The sequence below is a fragment of the Anabas testudineus genome, chromosome 23, assembly GCF_900324465.2.
Source record: "Anabas testudineus chromosome 23, fAnaTes1.2, whole genome shotgun sequence".
Taxonomy (NCBI): Eukaryota; Metazoa; Chordata; class Actinopteri; order Anabantiformes; family Anabantidae; genus Anabas; species Anabas testudineus.
This window is the reverse complement of record NC_046631.1, coordinates 12,294,166-12,310,693: the sequence shown is the minus strand read 5'-3', so window position 1 is coordinate 12,310,693 and position 16,528 is coordinate 12,294,166. Positions and strand designations below refer to the sequence as shown.

Below are 16,528 nucleotides of genomic sequence, written 5' to 3'. Positions count from 1 at the left end.
TAACCATACACCTCACCTTCCCCCCACATCCACACATACACACACACACACACACTAACACACATGTTGAAATTTACCATCATGCTCCTGTGTCGTGTCACAGAATTGAGTGTAATGTGTTTTTTTTTTTGTTGTTGTTGTTGTTTTTTAAACCAATCCGACCATGTGCCACAACCTTTATTATTACATCTTTGGTTTTGTGTGATAGATTTTTGGCTCCTTTAGTGGATAATTTGTATTTTGGTTTCCATATAAAGATGATGTTGTCTGTGGCCACCATTATGAGGATGTACAGTCTGTTAGCATTTGAGATTATCTAGATTTTAATTATATTTAAACAGTTGTTGCATGATGTAACAGGTTTTTACAAATCCAAACTAGCTTTAAGAAAGCAACAGTGCATAATTAGTAAGCATGGATTAAAAGTTGTTTTGTGTCAACATAGCATTGGCTTTACTTCATCCTTTTCGCCCCTTTAATCATTTAAAATGCAGTTAGACTACAATAAATACTGAAATGATTTGTTAAAATCTGATTTCTTGTTGTCAGTAATTTTGTGACAGTCGCCTCTAAAACTGTGGTGACGTTGGAGCTTCATTACAGTGGCACCATCCAGTCTTTTTCTGAGTAGTATTTGTATCTGTTCTTATTTTGGTTTCTAAAATGAGAATATTTTCTGGTTTCTTTTCTTTATTAGTAGTTTAAACAGGAAGAAGTTTTTATTTGCTCAGTGTTGCTCAGATTGCATGTGCAGGAATTTCAGTGTGGTCCAGTCCTCACAGCATAACCACAAACACAGTAAAATAGATACAATAATAGTAATAATAATAATTATTATTATTAGAGAAATGGCCCTAACAGTGGCAGAGAGGTAATGATGGATTGAGTGCACACTGACATGTATATACAGACCTAATGGACACAGGTTGTGGTGTGGCTGTGTTTGCAGCCTCTTACTGTCCTCGTTAGAGATGGCTATCGCATGAGGTCTGTCACATGCCTGTCCGTTTTAAACGATGGATCTTTCTCTTTATTTTGCCTTTGTTAGTTTCTTTGTGTGAGTTTTTTCCAATTGAGGATCTAAGAATAGAAGGTGTTCTATGTAGATTTATGATCTGTCATTTTGGCTTGATAAATTAAATTGTCATAACCTGATGCCTCTGTTATTATCCTACATGTAGAATCAAATGATCTTTTGTCGATTATCTTCATTAGCTTAACATAAATATATGTTTTGTTAATTTTAAATTAATTCTACTTAACAATTATATATATTTCCAGTATTCAAAGTGTTTTAAACCTCAGTCACATAAAGTGTTGTTGAATTGGTTGTTTTTGAAATGTTTAATATACTGTACCATGCAAACTGATGCTTGAATGTTAAACTGATGATCAGAACACGGCACTAAAATGATCTAAAGATTTATCAAAATCTAAATTTGTTGAGTGTAGTTCAGCTCACTCACCAACAAAAGAACCTCGACTCAAGGTCGACCTGCTCAAGACAGAGAATACTTCACAGCAAAGAAACAGTGATGTGAAGTCATTCAGACTTAAATGACTTCTGCTATTTGATTCAGACGTGACAGCACTTTTATGGTAGGGGCGCTGGTGCTCGTGCAATATTTGGAAACTGTTGCAATATAGAGAAGCTCGCCGACCTTCTCACTGCAAATCCACCTTCACATTAGTTTGTTTTTCTAGAGAGTAAATTATTCTTTCTGCATTTCTTACTCATTTATGACCTGCATATGTGATTTAGCACAAATTTGATGTTGATTGATTTTGTTCATTTATTCATCCACACAGAATGAAAGCTTTTAAAGACTGTGTGTGTCTGACAAGGAGACAAGTGGCCGAGAAAACTGAGAAGAACCCAACAAGACAGAAACCATTAAACAGAACTTTATTTTCCAGAGTCAGGTCTAACTTTTCATAAAACATCAACCTCCAACTGATGCATCAGTATAAACAGTTTCTTTCTCGTTCTCCTTTCCAACCACCAGACCTCAGTTTGCTTGCTTTCCCTCCCCCTCACTCGTCCTCCAGTGCACTCCTCCTCTCCTTGTTGAACCTCTGCCTCCCACCTTTTTCCTCTCAGACTCACCCACAGCAAGAGTCCTTGAAGCTCCTCTCAGAGCCGCTCCAGGATAATGACCTGACATGGTGCTGAAGAGAGGCGGTTGTTGCAGAAACAGAAACGGCAAAAGCAGTTTTACTATGAGTGTAGACAGAATTGGATTCCTAACAACTGAAGAATTAGCTTATGTAAATAAAGTTTTATTACAAGTTCAGTTTCACCTGTGGAATCAATAGCAGCTTTTGTGTAACCACTGCACAGTGTGATTTCCTACATTACCCAGAGTGTCTCTGACACATAGCCCGCATAGCAGGGGGGCACAATCTTGTTCCATATAGCTGTGGGCTCAGCATGTAGGAGGAGCGAGCGAGAGCAATAATTTTCCAGTTAAGAAAAAATAAGAACCACATAGTCCACTGAAAAAAGTCTCCGACCACGTTGTCTTTTGGTCCCTGCTCTCTTCTTAAGGCTGGAAAAGACCCCACAATTTAATATATAACAATTTGGTCGTTAGTTTTTGGATTGTAATTCAGCTCAACCTGATTACTTTCCTCAAGCAAAGAACATCTTCACACTTTACACCTGAATCTCTGACAGAACTGTGGATGATCGAGTTGCATTGTGGGTATTGTAGGCACCAGACAACAACCACAGATAGACCGGTTTTGAGCCTTATATTTGCTTTCATTTATCAGCCCAACATCTTTACAGGAATGTAAATACACTGGTGGACTGACATTGTTTAGTTTATTGAGTCTAAATAAATTAGCAATGATCTCTGGCCTTCTTTGAATGAGATACACAGTTTTCTTTGTGCAATATTTGACATTAGTTTAACATCGATTGTACTGTACGCTTGTTTACTGTGCAAACACCAGGCAGCACAGCATCGAGCTGCAGGATATATTGGAATATTGGAAACATTTCAATGTCATGTCAAGTTGTTGGATTGTAGAAAAATGGTCCAAAATCAAAGCTGGATCATGAATAGCTGCTGAAACATGGGTCACTGATGGATTGTCCCTTCAACAAAGACGAGCTTTGATCAGTCAGAGTCTGACAACGTCACCGACAAGATATCTGCTCTCCTGTCAATAGTGTTGATCCGTTACATCTGTCACCGCCTTTAACTGGAACTATTAAAACCACAGCAGCTGAATATGAAACCTAAATTCCCTGTCTGCTCACATCCCGGGCTTCCCTTAAAATCAAACGTCTGTTTACTCCTCTGCTGTCATGACTTAGTTTGTATTCACATACAACGGGAGGAAAATCATGCAAAGCAGACGTTTGATGTGAGGTTGCCAGGCAACAGTATAAGGTAGCAGCTTCTCAGAGTGACTCAATACAAAGTGTCAGAGTTGGGGAAGTGCTCTGTGTGTGAGAGAGAGAGAGAGAAAGCTAATAAATTAATTCAGCTGCACCCATACACAGAGAGGGTGAGGCGCAACACATCGCTGCTGAATGTGAATCGCTTCTGTTTCGAATATCTATTGGCTAGAATAGTGCAAATGAATCAGCACATCAGGTCATGTGCTGCATACCTGACTAACACAGCATTACCTCCAATTATGCTGCTACATGAACCAGCCACCATCACCACGTAGGGGGGTAATTGCTTTTATTTAGCGACCACAAACTGTTCTGTCAATAAAACGCCTACCTAATGGCTCCATCATCTCACATATAGAGTTCACTGCTCCTTATTTTTCTCCATTTGTCTGTTTGATAAACAACAGCGGGTCAAACTAGAGTGAGATTCACCATCATAATGTCATTTTCTTTATCTCTAGACATGAGAGCGCTCCTAAAAAGTGTCACAGGTGTTAAATTTCATGCTCCTTTCAAGCACAGTGCAGCTTAAACTGTCATCGTTCTGTTTTCTTTTTTTCATAAAAATCACACAAATACAACCAACAAAGTAACTCTGCTGCACATATTCAGTGTTTGTTCGCGGTTGAGTCTCTGATGCCAGTAAATCTGATATAGTTTCCTGGAAACCTGATCCTAAGAGCACCTATCACGTGTCTTTCTGTACAGGCCTTACGTTAAGAAAATAACACTGGGTCTATGTAGAAGTTGTACCATGAGCTGTATGACAGCTGCAGCTCTGGTGTGCTGTGTTCAGGGACAGTACAAGCTGTAGGTTATCTGTGTTTTGAATATCCATGAGAGCAAGAATGCTACAAAACAAAAAAAAAACAGGTATAAAAAGGTATAAATAGAAGTAAATCTCCCCTTCCAGGACTCAGGATAATCATCTCCAGTGAAAGTTGAATATATCGAGCAGGGACACGTGTTTGCATTCACATACATACATGAAGCGGGTTTCATCTACTTCGACTTCACCTTTAACAAACTCTGCAAACTGGGTTATAGAGTAACAAACAGACCACAAATTATCAGAACGGGCAATCGCATTTCCTCCATCTTCATTTAGAATGCAGGCACACCAGAGTGTGCTCAGTTCAGTCGTCAGCACCTCCTTCACCCATGAATGCATCCTAGTTCATTCCTTTAATACTGTAGTAAAGTTCACTGATGACACCACTACTGGGACTCGTATGTGGCAATGAAGAGAGTGGGAGGAGAGGATGAGGTCCAGCATCTGGTGGAGTGCTGTACAGACAACAATCAGGCCTGGGACACTACAAAACCAATGTCATGGTTCCTTAACACCACCCACCCAGTGAACAGAGCTCAACAGAGGCTGTTCTTTTTAAGGAAACCCAAACGGCCCCCACAGTGAGCTTTTATTGCAGCACCCTCCTCCTCACTCCACCCAAGTGCTAATTACTAAGGACTCCAAAGTCTGCTTTGCACATCAAACTGCTGCACAGATCACTGCTATGAGCAAACATAGTTTTCTTTTAGCGCTCTCTTCTTTCCAAACTAGAATCTGGAACTCAACAGAGTAACAACTAACTATAAAAGTCAGGATTAGTGCTGTCAGCCATGTTAGAGGTTGAAAGCCCTTAAACACTTTGAGAGTGTTTCCCGTAATTCTTCTCTATACCTTCAAGCAACTGCCTTAAAATCTTTTTCTTTTTTCTTTTTACTTTTTATTGTTAACAAATTGAGACTAAAACCAACAAGCATGTGATTATTCAACTTTCTCTTGTGTGCTGTAGAGCTCCATTGTCTGAAAACTGTTACCCTTTAACTGAGCCTGATTTCTTTTATTAGCTTGTTCTGTTGTTTTTTTTTCAGTTTGGTCTTTTTACCAAAATTTGTTTCAGCTTTGCTGTAAAGATTTGTCTGCTCGGCCAAAACTGCAGCACAAGCCTAAATCAATTGAAATGAGGGATTTTAACTTTATGGCAGGTTTTCTTTTTCATGTGAAAGAAGTGATTTTCGGGGAGCTCTCACCCTTTGTATGAAAAGACATTTTTATTTCAAGGAAAAGAGATAAATTGCAGCTTTTGTTTACACAGTTTTTGCTCTCAGTGGCATTTCGCGTTGTTTGTTTTGATAACAGTGTCTGATGTCGTGTAATTGCACTGTCTGGTTTTTGAGGAATGCATTAGTGTCTGTCAAAGCTCTGTTTTCTTTTAACCAAGGAAAGCTTAGAAAGCCATTTTATAAACCATCGTGATTTTACAAGGTTCCTCTTCCTGCATTGCTTATTGAAATCCAATGAACAGCTTACAATTACAGTATATAAATTACTTTGACCAACGTTGCTAATTTCTTCATTATATTTTGATATTTCAAATGATTACCCAGTACTTTTACTCATTTATCTAGTGCTTTTAGCGCTAACGTGTGTCTCTTACTTTACCTATTTATCCAATATATTTAATGTCATTTTGGTATCCATTACTTTTAGAAATTTCAATAATTTAACCATCAGTCTTAGCTATTTAAATAGTTTATCCATTACCTTTACCCATTTATCCAGTAGCTAAGCTTTTCAACCTTCTCTACCATATACAGTATCCATTACTTTAGCTATTTCAGCCACTTACCCATGATTTTAGCTATTTGACTTTAGCTCAAATCATTTATTCATTTCTCCATCAACATTTAGCCCATACTTTAATCTATTTCTGTTTCTATTTCAGACATTTCTCTATTCTTTTTAGCTATTTCACTCATTTCACAAGTTAATTTGTAGCTTTTTCAATTGTTATCCATTAGTTTTATCTAACCTCTTGTTGCCATGCAGCCCTTACTTCAGCTTACCCTTACTCAACCAGTTTTCCATTACTGTTAGCTAATGTTTTCAAAATTTTCTTCATTATTTTATGTTTTCCAACCATTTATTCATTATCTTTAGCAATTTAACCATCTTGTTGTCATTTAGCCAAAATACGTTCAAGCTAAATCAATGTATACATACTTTTAGCTGACATTTTTAATTATTTATTTATTACTTTAGCTATTTTAACCCATTTAGCTTTTATCTATTTAAATCATGTATTCATAAAGCTGTTTTAATAAAAGTCATTTATCTATTATTTTACTTACTTGATCCATTATTTTGATCTAACTTTTTCAATCATTTATTTAATATTATTGCCATACAGCTGATACTTTTTGGTATTTTTTACCATTTATTTTTTATTTTTAGCCAACTTTTCAACCACTTATTTGCTACATCCAGCCGTATAGATATTGCTCTTTGTTTTTCATATAATTCCAGCTACTGTAGTTAGTTTTTCTGCATACACACTGACAATTGCATAAGTACTACATGGGGCTTGAGAATCACTTAATACGTTATGTTAGAATGTAAATAGCCTACTGATAAATGCATCTTGTTAAGTAATTCTAATGCTATAATTTTAATAAGTTAATAATTACAACACACTTATCGGTTAATAATTAAGCAGCCTAAACGTCTAAATGAAGGGGCAAAATGCACCAACAGGATGTTTAAATGTTTCAATAGGGAAACAGAAGTGTAGTTCCTCTTTAAACTGTGACTTTGTGCATCACACAGTGTTTGCTCTGTTAACCACAGTGAGATCTGACTTCCTATATCTCACCATGCAGGACGGAGTTAACCCTTATTTTTTTATTGAAACAGCTGTGGCTGTGTGTGTGTGTGTGTGTGTATATATATATATATATATATATATATATATATATATATATATATATATATATATATATATATATATATATATATATACATATATATATATATATATATACACACACACACACACACACACACACACACACACACACAAATATATACAAATATATACATATATATACCTAGTTAAAGCAGTAACTGTGAAGCAGTGAAGAAAAGTACAACACAAAAACACATAAAAATCAATAGAAATTTATTTTCTTACTTATCAAAAATATTTGCAACACATTTGCATAGATGGACACAAAATAGCTTACATGATTACTTCATGTGATTGTAACAATGAGAAGAGAGCAGCTGGGTCTGAACTATTTTGGAGTGTGTTAGCCTTTCAAACAACAAGTGGGGCATTCCCCCCCCCCCCCACAACCACAAACTGAGGTGTGAATCTCAATGAAAGCCTCTTCTAGTTTTCGTTTGTGAATTAACATAAATGCATTCTTTATATTTTGGTTCACAGAGAAGGAGTTGACATGATAAAACCATTGAATTATTTTTTTCTGCGTCCAAATAGATTACTCCTTGTAAATAAGGATAACTATAAATATTCCAAATATATTACTTCTTGGATTGTTAAATACTTTTTGAATATACTTTTACAGAACCAATGTGTCACACAAAAAGGGAAAAATTCTTACGGTCAATACTTATTTTTAGTTAAATTCTATAATGCTCCTCTATCACAAATAAAATGGAAATTAAAAGTAAGAAATAAACACAGACATCTTCACAAATGTGTCCTCAGCTTCTCATAATATCTTCTTCACAGATCAGTAAAGCACACGGATTAACTCCAACGGGTTTTTGTTTGAAGTTTGTGTCACATTTTGACCCCAGCAGTACCCAAGAAATAATCCTTCAACTCCTTTTAGGCAAATGTCCTTCAGAATTCACTGTCTTATCACTTAGTTTGTGCTTTTCCAATGCAACAGCTCTGAAAATAAGTTGGAAATCTGCAGCAACTCCACATGGCCAAAAGTCAAAAGTTTTCCACCAGGAGGCAGCTAATCCAACATTTCCCAGTCATGCAAAACCACAACATTCCTCTCGACTGTTTGGATGTTCAGTGGGAGTCTTGGCGTTGCTGCTTCTCGATCAGTTGGCGTACTGTCTGTAAAAGGCAACCTTGACACGCTCTATCTGGTGACACAGTTTGATGGCAGGACCGAGCTTCAGGTCCATACACTCCTGGACTGTGGGCAGAGTCAACAACAGCAGCGCCTGACCATCAATGTCCTGCAAAGACAGAATACAAGGAGCTGTTTAGGATGAGATTTCAAGTCCTCATATGTCTTTTTACTTTTCTTTCACCAGTAGTACTGCTTTCCTTCAAAGCCCACATATTGAGACATTTTTCTTTCTCCTCCCTCTTCAAAGTCATATTCAGACAGTTTCACCATGACGTGTGTGAAAAAACACTTGGCCAGTACATTTATTTGAAAGATTGAGTTCACGTAACTACACCACTGAGGCCTTCAGCAAAACAACACAGTGGAGCAGAAGTTGGATCATGTTCAAGTTTGTCTGCAGCAACACCCAGCAAGACCCTGTTTAGGCCAATCACGTGAATGTAAGTGAGCATTTATAGTGGATTACTCCACTATAATGACTCATGAGAATCAGAGAAAAAGTAATTTTACCTCTCTACGTACATAGAGCCGAACTTTTCATGGACACATACCTGCTCCTGGAAGATGTTGGCCAGAGAGGCACAGTCAGTAGAGTTGATAAACTGAACAACTTCGTCCACAGTCCACTCCAGAGGGTTTCTATCCAAAACCAGCTGACCCTCCTCCTCCTCCACCTGACACACAACAAACACACAAACAAATGAAAATCAAGCTAAGTTACTAAAACCCTTATAAACACAACATATTGAAAAAAATCTGCTTCAAGTCTTGTGGAACTGCTCCATATTTTTTCTAGTGAGATATCGTGATGCTGTAAATAAATGCTTTATTACTGGGCCTTTTCCGTTACACCTGTCTCACCTGCATGTCTTGTCCCTTAGGGGGCTGGTACTTGTTGTTGTTCTGGTTGTAGACTGACAGCGAGCGCGTTGACCTCCTGCGGCCCTCGGCGGCCTCCTGGCTGCCCATGGCGGTTCCCATGCTGATGGCCCTGCGCAGCGTCGCGGCCCTGCGAGGTCGGCTGGTGGTAACCTCGACAGAGGAGGCGTCGGTATGATCCTCACGTGGCTCTGAGCTGGTGCCTTCGCTGCCCGACTGCAACGCCATCTCTTCATCTTCCACCTCGTCATCACTGTCCTGAAGGAGGAAGACAATGCTAGGTGTGAAGCAGGTAAGGTGCTCTTTATTCTGGTGTTGGACAGCAACATCAAACTCTTTATTTGATTGTTGTTCATTAGTGTTCTGTTCTGAGTTTGAGCATCTTTTGTAAACAGTTTGGTAACAGACAAACAGATGGTGTCACACAGAAGGAGACATCTGAGAGGTGAGATAAGTCTGAGGTTCCCTGTCAGTGACGTCAGCCATGACTCATTGTCTTCTTCGTGGGTTTCAAGTTTCCACTAAAGACAATGATTTATGTTTAGACAGGAGGTGGATGACTTTGTTCAGCATGGCTAGGTTTCAGTAGCCTGGTCCAGTTTGGTAAAGCACACAGTTACAGATTAAAGAGTCTAAGCAGAAGCAAAACAAACAAATAAATAAACACAATCCCAAAAGAGTTTGTTGTTTAAGGAACAGAAATCCCCCTAGAGATGGATGAGGTGTGAGGTATAATGCTAAAAAAATGGGTAAGGTGTTCCACCATACTCCAAATCAACATTACATAGTTCATTGAGCTTTTTTAAGGCATCTTTGTGGGGTTTTGGACTTTTGGACAATTATGTGTATCTATGGAAGAAACTGCTGAATCTTTTCTCAGTTAAACCATTGAGTTGGTCTTTAACTGTCTTAATAAATAAATATTTTAACATTTAACTAACTAATTAAGGAGGTGATTTTCAGATGAAACTAAATAATTAGCCTCAGCCCAGTTTTCCTGTGACCAGAGCTACCAACCAGTCACAACTCTCCGCATTTGCCTGGTAAAACATGTACAAACACTCATTACAGAGTTGTTAAGACTATTTATTTCTTGTACAACATCACATAAAACCCAAGCACATATTCAAAGTTCGGGGCCTTCAATTTGTGTGACCAAAATATAACATGTAAATTTGTAGACTGTGTGAAGTAAACTCTAAATCACTGCCGAGCTACCCGTCTTCTCGCCTCGTGGAGACATATGTTTGTATATGTTGGAATGAAGGCCCCTGTTGACACCTGTTAACAGGAAAAAGAAAGACGGGGCGGAAAGTGAAGAAGAGAAGTGTTGACTAACCTGCGGTGAGCCAGCAGGAGTGTAATCCACAGCGGACGAGCGTCTTTTCTTCTGCACAAAGATAGCTTTCCTCTTCTTCCTGCGGCGCGTCGGCTTGGCCAGCTCTCCCCCCGCTGTCTCCTCTCCACCCATTGGCTTGGACAGCTTCCTCTTCTTCCCATAGTAATAGGCTGCGAACACAGAGCAGATGTTGAAAACAATGCGCCCAAAGCAAGACTTAAGCTACTCATCACGCCCAATTATACACTTTGCAGCGCCTCCTTCATAGCTGTGGCAAAGGAAGTGACGCATATAATTACAGAAACTCACTGTATTTGGTTTTTGTCTGAACAAAGCAGTTCTCTGGGCACTTGTCGGTGACGAGGATGGGACTGAAGAGGTTCGGGCAGCACTGCAGCTTGACGCACACCTTCCGGCAGAAGTCTGGGATCTGGTCTGCTAGACGTACGATCCGGATGGTGGAGCGATAGGTTTTCCCTTTATATCTGGAAGAAAATAAATAAAAGAAGGAGCAGGGAGGACATGTCGTGTCAGCCAGTGATTCTGTTTTTAAGCACTTGATAATAAATGATAATTGCCTGCGCAGCAGTGACGTGAAAGGGGGCAATTTATTTGAGAGCTGGCATGAATCCAGATTGTCTTGTTGTTGAGGGTGATCCAGGAGAGCTAAGTGCTCCACAGGGTCAAGTTTGTGATCCTTAATGGCTAAGGTCAGGAGAGGTGAGCTGATCTGTTGGCAGCTCTTCAGGACAGATCTGCAAACAGCAGTGAAGTCTGTCTACTGTACAGTATAGTGAAGCCACGATTACACTTTTCCAAAGGTTTTTGAGTTTTATATTCAGGATTTAAAATTTAATACTGAACTGACTGTGACGGATATAAAAAGAAAATGTAAAAAGATAAGGAAGTGTTCACTAATGTAAACAGAATAACAACTGATGATGTAAAACTTGACTAGTTGATCATCACAAATGAGCTCATGTAAAAACATATTTATGAAGAAATAACCTGAATCATTAATACTCATGAAAACATAATTTTCTGCTAATTAACTTATTTATTTTTATTTCTGATTACTGCGCTGATTAACATTTGGGTAATTCAAAAATGAATTGGTCCATAAATACTCCGGATAATTAAATGTAACCCCTTTGTCGAGTTGTGAAAACATTCATGCCTGGATGTGATCGCTGTGCTCTGCAGGCCAACTGCAGGTGACTCACTGGGCCTTATGACTGACCAACTGTTTCTCGTTTCAGCTGGAAAAAAATGGGGCAGTTTTTGATTAGAAAACGCAGAGCGTGCCGCCTGAAGCGGTGGAATAATTTGGCTCCATGCAGCCAGCAGTGGGAGAAAATGCAGACCCTCACACAAACTAGTGCAGCTAGAAAAAATAAAAACATTCAACGGATGGATGAAAACGACTCGTAGGGGCAGAGATTAAAAGGTGCGCTCTCCTGTGAGGCCTGTTAATGACTCTGAACAGCAGGAAAGATGTGATGATAGTCTGCGTTAGTATGATTTAGACAACATTACGCGTAAAAGTAATAGGGAATCAAACTCGAGTGCTTCATAGTTGAATTATTGCGGTGCACACTTGGCTGCACTTTTGTTTTGCATTTTGGTCTCCTCACTTGGCTTTGAGGGTCTCCTCCTGGCAGTCCCAGCTCGGATCCTCCAGCTCCTGCAGCTCTTTCAGGACTCGTCCAGGCTTGTAGGCAGCGTTAATCAGCATGCTCAGCAGCTGGGGGGCAAAAGCAGAACTCAGATGAATACAAAAAAAACCAAAACAAAATAAATTCCTGGTTCAACTGAACAATTCTCAAGAAGAATCAGCATTAGCTAGATAAACACAAAGCAGGAGCCAAACTAAACCAAAAGGATAAATGCAGATCACACTTGAGTCTTGCAAACCTACAAGCTCACACACACACAGAGAACGTGCACGTGCATATGCACTAACAGTCTCTAGAGAAATTAAGAGGCTGTTTTTCTGACTGTGTGTATGTGTAAACACACTTGACTGACAGGTCCCCACATTAAAATGAAGGCACTGCTGGGAAACTGCAGGTGGTTAACAAGACATCACTGTTTCTCTCGGCATCTTTTCACCTCCTCCTTCTTTCAATCTCTGTCGACCGTCCTCTCCCTTTGAAAGCGTGTAACTCTTTGATTAAACCTGCTCCTCTCCGTGCCCCCCCCCCCCCCCCCCCCCCCCCCTGCCTTGACATCAGCCCACCTCTTTGAGGACCAGCGTGCATTTTCCGGGTCCGACGGCCTGCGGCAGCTCTGCAATACGTCCCTTGTTGAGATAGGGTCCAGAGAAACAGCGGTGGTTGACAAAAATCTTGGAGCAGCAGTATCTGCCATTGGCTGAGCCTAAAGGAGGAGAGATCATAAACAGGAACATTTACCAGCATTTTTAAAAAGAAACTATTGATTTAACTTTGCTATTATTAAACACTGGTCTACAGGGATTTAATCATCTCTACACTTACTCATCTATATATCTATCCATCTATAAAAATGGCGTTCTAACCTAAGACAAACAAACTTTTATCAACTTTTGATTGCCAGATCTGAGTCTTCATATATTTCTACGGACTGTAAACTAGATTTGAACTGACCTCAGACTATTTTATATTTGGGTTTTGTAACTGTCTACACCTCCTGCAGCAGCCTGTTCCAGTTTTTGTGCTGTTAATTTGTCTTGAACTTTTCAGTAATCTCAGAACCAGGTCAACTAGTTTGTGAGCTATGTGTTCAGTAGAAGCTTTGTGACTACAGCTGTGCAGTTGTTCCACTGTGGCGGTGATGCTACAATGATTTTAATGCATATTCACTGCATGACTGATCAATTTCACACTGGTTGTTAGTATCAGTTGGACGAGTGTCCTCTTTTAAAACTCACTTTTATAAACCTGCTGTCACATAACAGTCTGATTCAGCAGCCTCAAAGTTTTCAGATTGAATGTCTTTAGTTACATTTTAAGCGTTTTAATTCACCATAATAACGTTTGAAGCCAAAAAACGCTTTTCTTATATTAATATCTAAATCTGATTTTTACACATACACGCCCCTAACACTTAACAGCATCATTGATTTGCTGACCTGCCTTTGACCCACAGACAAAAGCCTTTGTTCTTCGTTCTTTGTTCAGTATTACTAATAAATGAATCAGAGAAGAGGATATTATTAAACTATTATAATACTGATAGGGACAGTTATTCAGGTGGATTTTGAATAAACAATTATAATTTGACTAAACAGCATTTATTTCATTTACTGGAAACATATGATGCAGTGTGATCCAAACAATGATATGCACAGCTCTCAGCTTCAGGTCTAATCTATCTAGCAAATAAATGTTGATGAATTTAAACACACCTGGCCTCAGTCATTAGCTCAATGTGCAATAATCAAATTTACCCTTGGGGTAAATCCTGTGTATAAATAATAATTATGACATACTTTATTGATCCCCTTGGGGGAGTTGTGGTTGGACAACTGCCAGACAGTACATATCGGTGCTACTACGGAGGGTTTCTGTGTCTTATTCAAGGACACCTCGACAAGTAGCCAGGAGGAACTGGGAATCGAGCCACTAACCCTAAAGTCTATAGACCCCTCTACCCACCGAGCTACTGCCGCCCCTGAATTGTATATGTCTTTTTGCTGTTAATGTAATTAGCATGCAACCCTGCATTTCGCCACATACACCAGGTGAATACAGAGTCAAACTGGCCTGAGTACTGTTCTTATGACTTCACCTCTCGACCGTGAATCGAGGGTCAACTGGACTACTCTGTTCTCCGTCCTCCCTGCAGCCCCTGATTACCACTGGCACCTGGAACCGCACCGCCAGGGGTGAATAGTAATTAGTTAAGGTCATGAATATGTATGAGCAAGTGGGTGGTTTTTAAACAGGGAACTTGAAAAAGAGGGCAAGTGTCTCGTGGAAACAATGTTTAACCTTCTTTTCTCTTTGTATGCGAACAGACATGCTGTTTACATAGAGATCCACCACAAAGAAAACACTGGATCTTCAGGTTTAGTGTCTGAAATGAATCCAGGACATATACAGTACTTGACCAGACTTTGTCCACCACCAGTCTATTCAGGCCAGATAACTTAGTTATGTTTGGCACTACACCTGTATTTATCTACTTGTCCACTGCATTGCAACTTACTGTACAATGCATAAAAACACACTGCAAAGACAGGTGAAAATACATACAACATATACTGTGCATTCGTTTCCCAGAATACTATTAAAATAATAATATATGTTCAAAAACTTAACTGAATTAAATAACGGATCATAATCGTGGCTAAAACTGCACAAATAAGGCTATAAATAAATAAAAAAATGTAAAAATGTTTTCTAATGAGTGATTCACATTCTGCAGTTCATAGTCTAAATAAAGGACGCGACATCAGTGCCTCTAATCTTTTGTTTGTGGGCGTGTTTTTCTTCTTCCAGCTGATAAAACACGCACAGAGTAGTTTCACTGCAGCTACAATAATGCTTAAAAGCGTAATGTTTCAGCTTTCCTTTGCAGCAACATTCAATAAGCACAAAAGGAAATATTCTTCAGTTGTGTATTTTTTTGTAGCATGAGAGAGAGAAATAAGTGCTTCACTGAAGAGGAAATGAGACTCGACAGGCCGTAGTGCAAAATATAGCCACAAGTTGCATCTTGTTGTAGCTGCTCTTTGTGTTCTTTAATAATCTCTTGAATCAAACCAGGCACACACAACAATATTCAGTCACCAGTGCAGCTTTTCCTCGATTGATATGAGTTATACTGAGTCAGTGTTATTGTACGTTCATTGCCTGCCATGTAAACAACAGTGTTTGGGATGGTAAAAGCACTCTGAAGTTTTATATCCAACATGGCTGGATTAAATTGTACTACAACAACTTTTTACATGCACATGTGCACTTGTAATAAGACTTAGACCTGTTTTAATGTCCACTTGGCAGAGAAATCTACATGAAAGTTGGAAATCAGGTTTCTTACCCTGATTGTAATCAGTTTATTTACATTTACACATTTGTTTAAATTGTCTGTTCGTATTCTCAGAGTATGATCCAACATGACAGATCCTACTGGCAGACAGGTCTTTGTTGTTAGTAATTATTGTCCAAACTAGGCCTATTATTATTAGTAGCAGTACAATGCTTTCCACATCAGCACTGCTTCTCTAGATTTCAGATTTTTATTCTTGGCAGCTGCAGGAGTGAATAAATAAATATTGAGTGTTTTCTGTGAGAGCAAACATCAGTTAAACAGGAGTCTCAACATGTCATTCTATCCTTGAACATTATAAAATACACTCACACTATGTAATGAATGATTAAAAGGATGAGAATTTACTGACTGATTCACTCAAAACTGGACATTTTTTAGACTTTTTACACGAGAGCATGTGTAGGACAATAGACTGCAGACAGGGCAAGTAACAGACCAGAGCAGCTGAATGAAAGCCAAGATGTTAAAGGTGTCGTATTATGCTTTTTGTCTTCTGGTGTTATTTATATATATATACACATAAACTGCCCGTTCGAAAAGAAATAGTGGATTTAACTAAGCAAATAAGTAAGAGCCTCAAAGTGGATAATTACTGCATGGATGATTGTTTTTCAGCTGGAAACAAGTTATTTAACACTAACTGATGCAGTGAGTAGCTTCTCATTTCTTAAACAACCATGTCAGAAGACACATCCTGTGGTCGGAAAAGATGTTCTATTTCAGAAAGGAAACAAGCAAAGAAAACATCTAAGGAGATTGATGAAACTACTAAAACTGGGTAAAGAACTGTCCTGTGATCTGATGAGTCCAGATTTACCCTGTTCCAGAGTGATCGGAGCATCAGGGTAAGAAGAGAGGAGGGTGAAGTGAGGCACCCAACGTGTCTAGTGTCTACTGTACAAGCCTGTGGGGGCAGTGCAATGATCTGGGGTTGCTGCAGTTGGTCAGCTGACTACCTG

At 39.0% G+C, this 16,528-nt stretch overlaps 1 protein-coding gene across 5 annotated transcripts in view; it reads right to left on the bottom strand.

Moving 5' to 3' along the window:
* Positions 1–7,360: 7,360 nt before the first annotated feature.
* sfmbt2 (Scm like with four mbt domains 2) overlaps positions 7,361–16,528 on the bottom strand; it is a 38,134-nt gene continuing 28,966 nt past the window's right edge. For 3 of the 5 annotated variants that reach the window (XM_026361809.1, XM_026361811.1, XM_026361810.1), the window contains exons 15-21: positions 12,772–12,911; positions 12,167–12,276; positions 10,842–11,017; positions 10,533–10,702; positions 9,176–9,451; positions 8,866–8,988; positions 8,280–8,420 (exon numbers count right to left, since the gene is read on the bottom strand). In XM_026361809.1, the coding sequence (XP_026217594.1) occupies positions 8,280–8,420; positions 8,866–8,988; positions 9,176–9,451; positions 10,533–10,702; positions 10,842–11,017; positions 12,167–12,276; positions 12,772–12,911 (1,136 nt within the window). Of the gene's footprint in view, positions 8,421–8,865; positions 8,989–9,175; positions 9,452–10,532; positions 10,703–10,841; positions 11,018–12,166; positions 12,277–12,771; positions 12,912–16,528 lie in introns of all 5 variants that reach the window. The other 2 variants (XM_026361812.2, XM_026361813.2) reach the window with 1 other exon arrangement.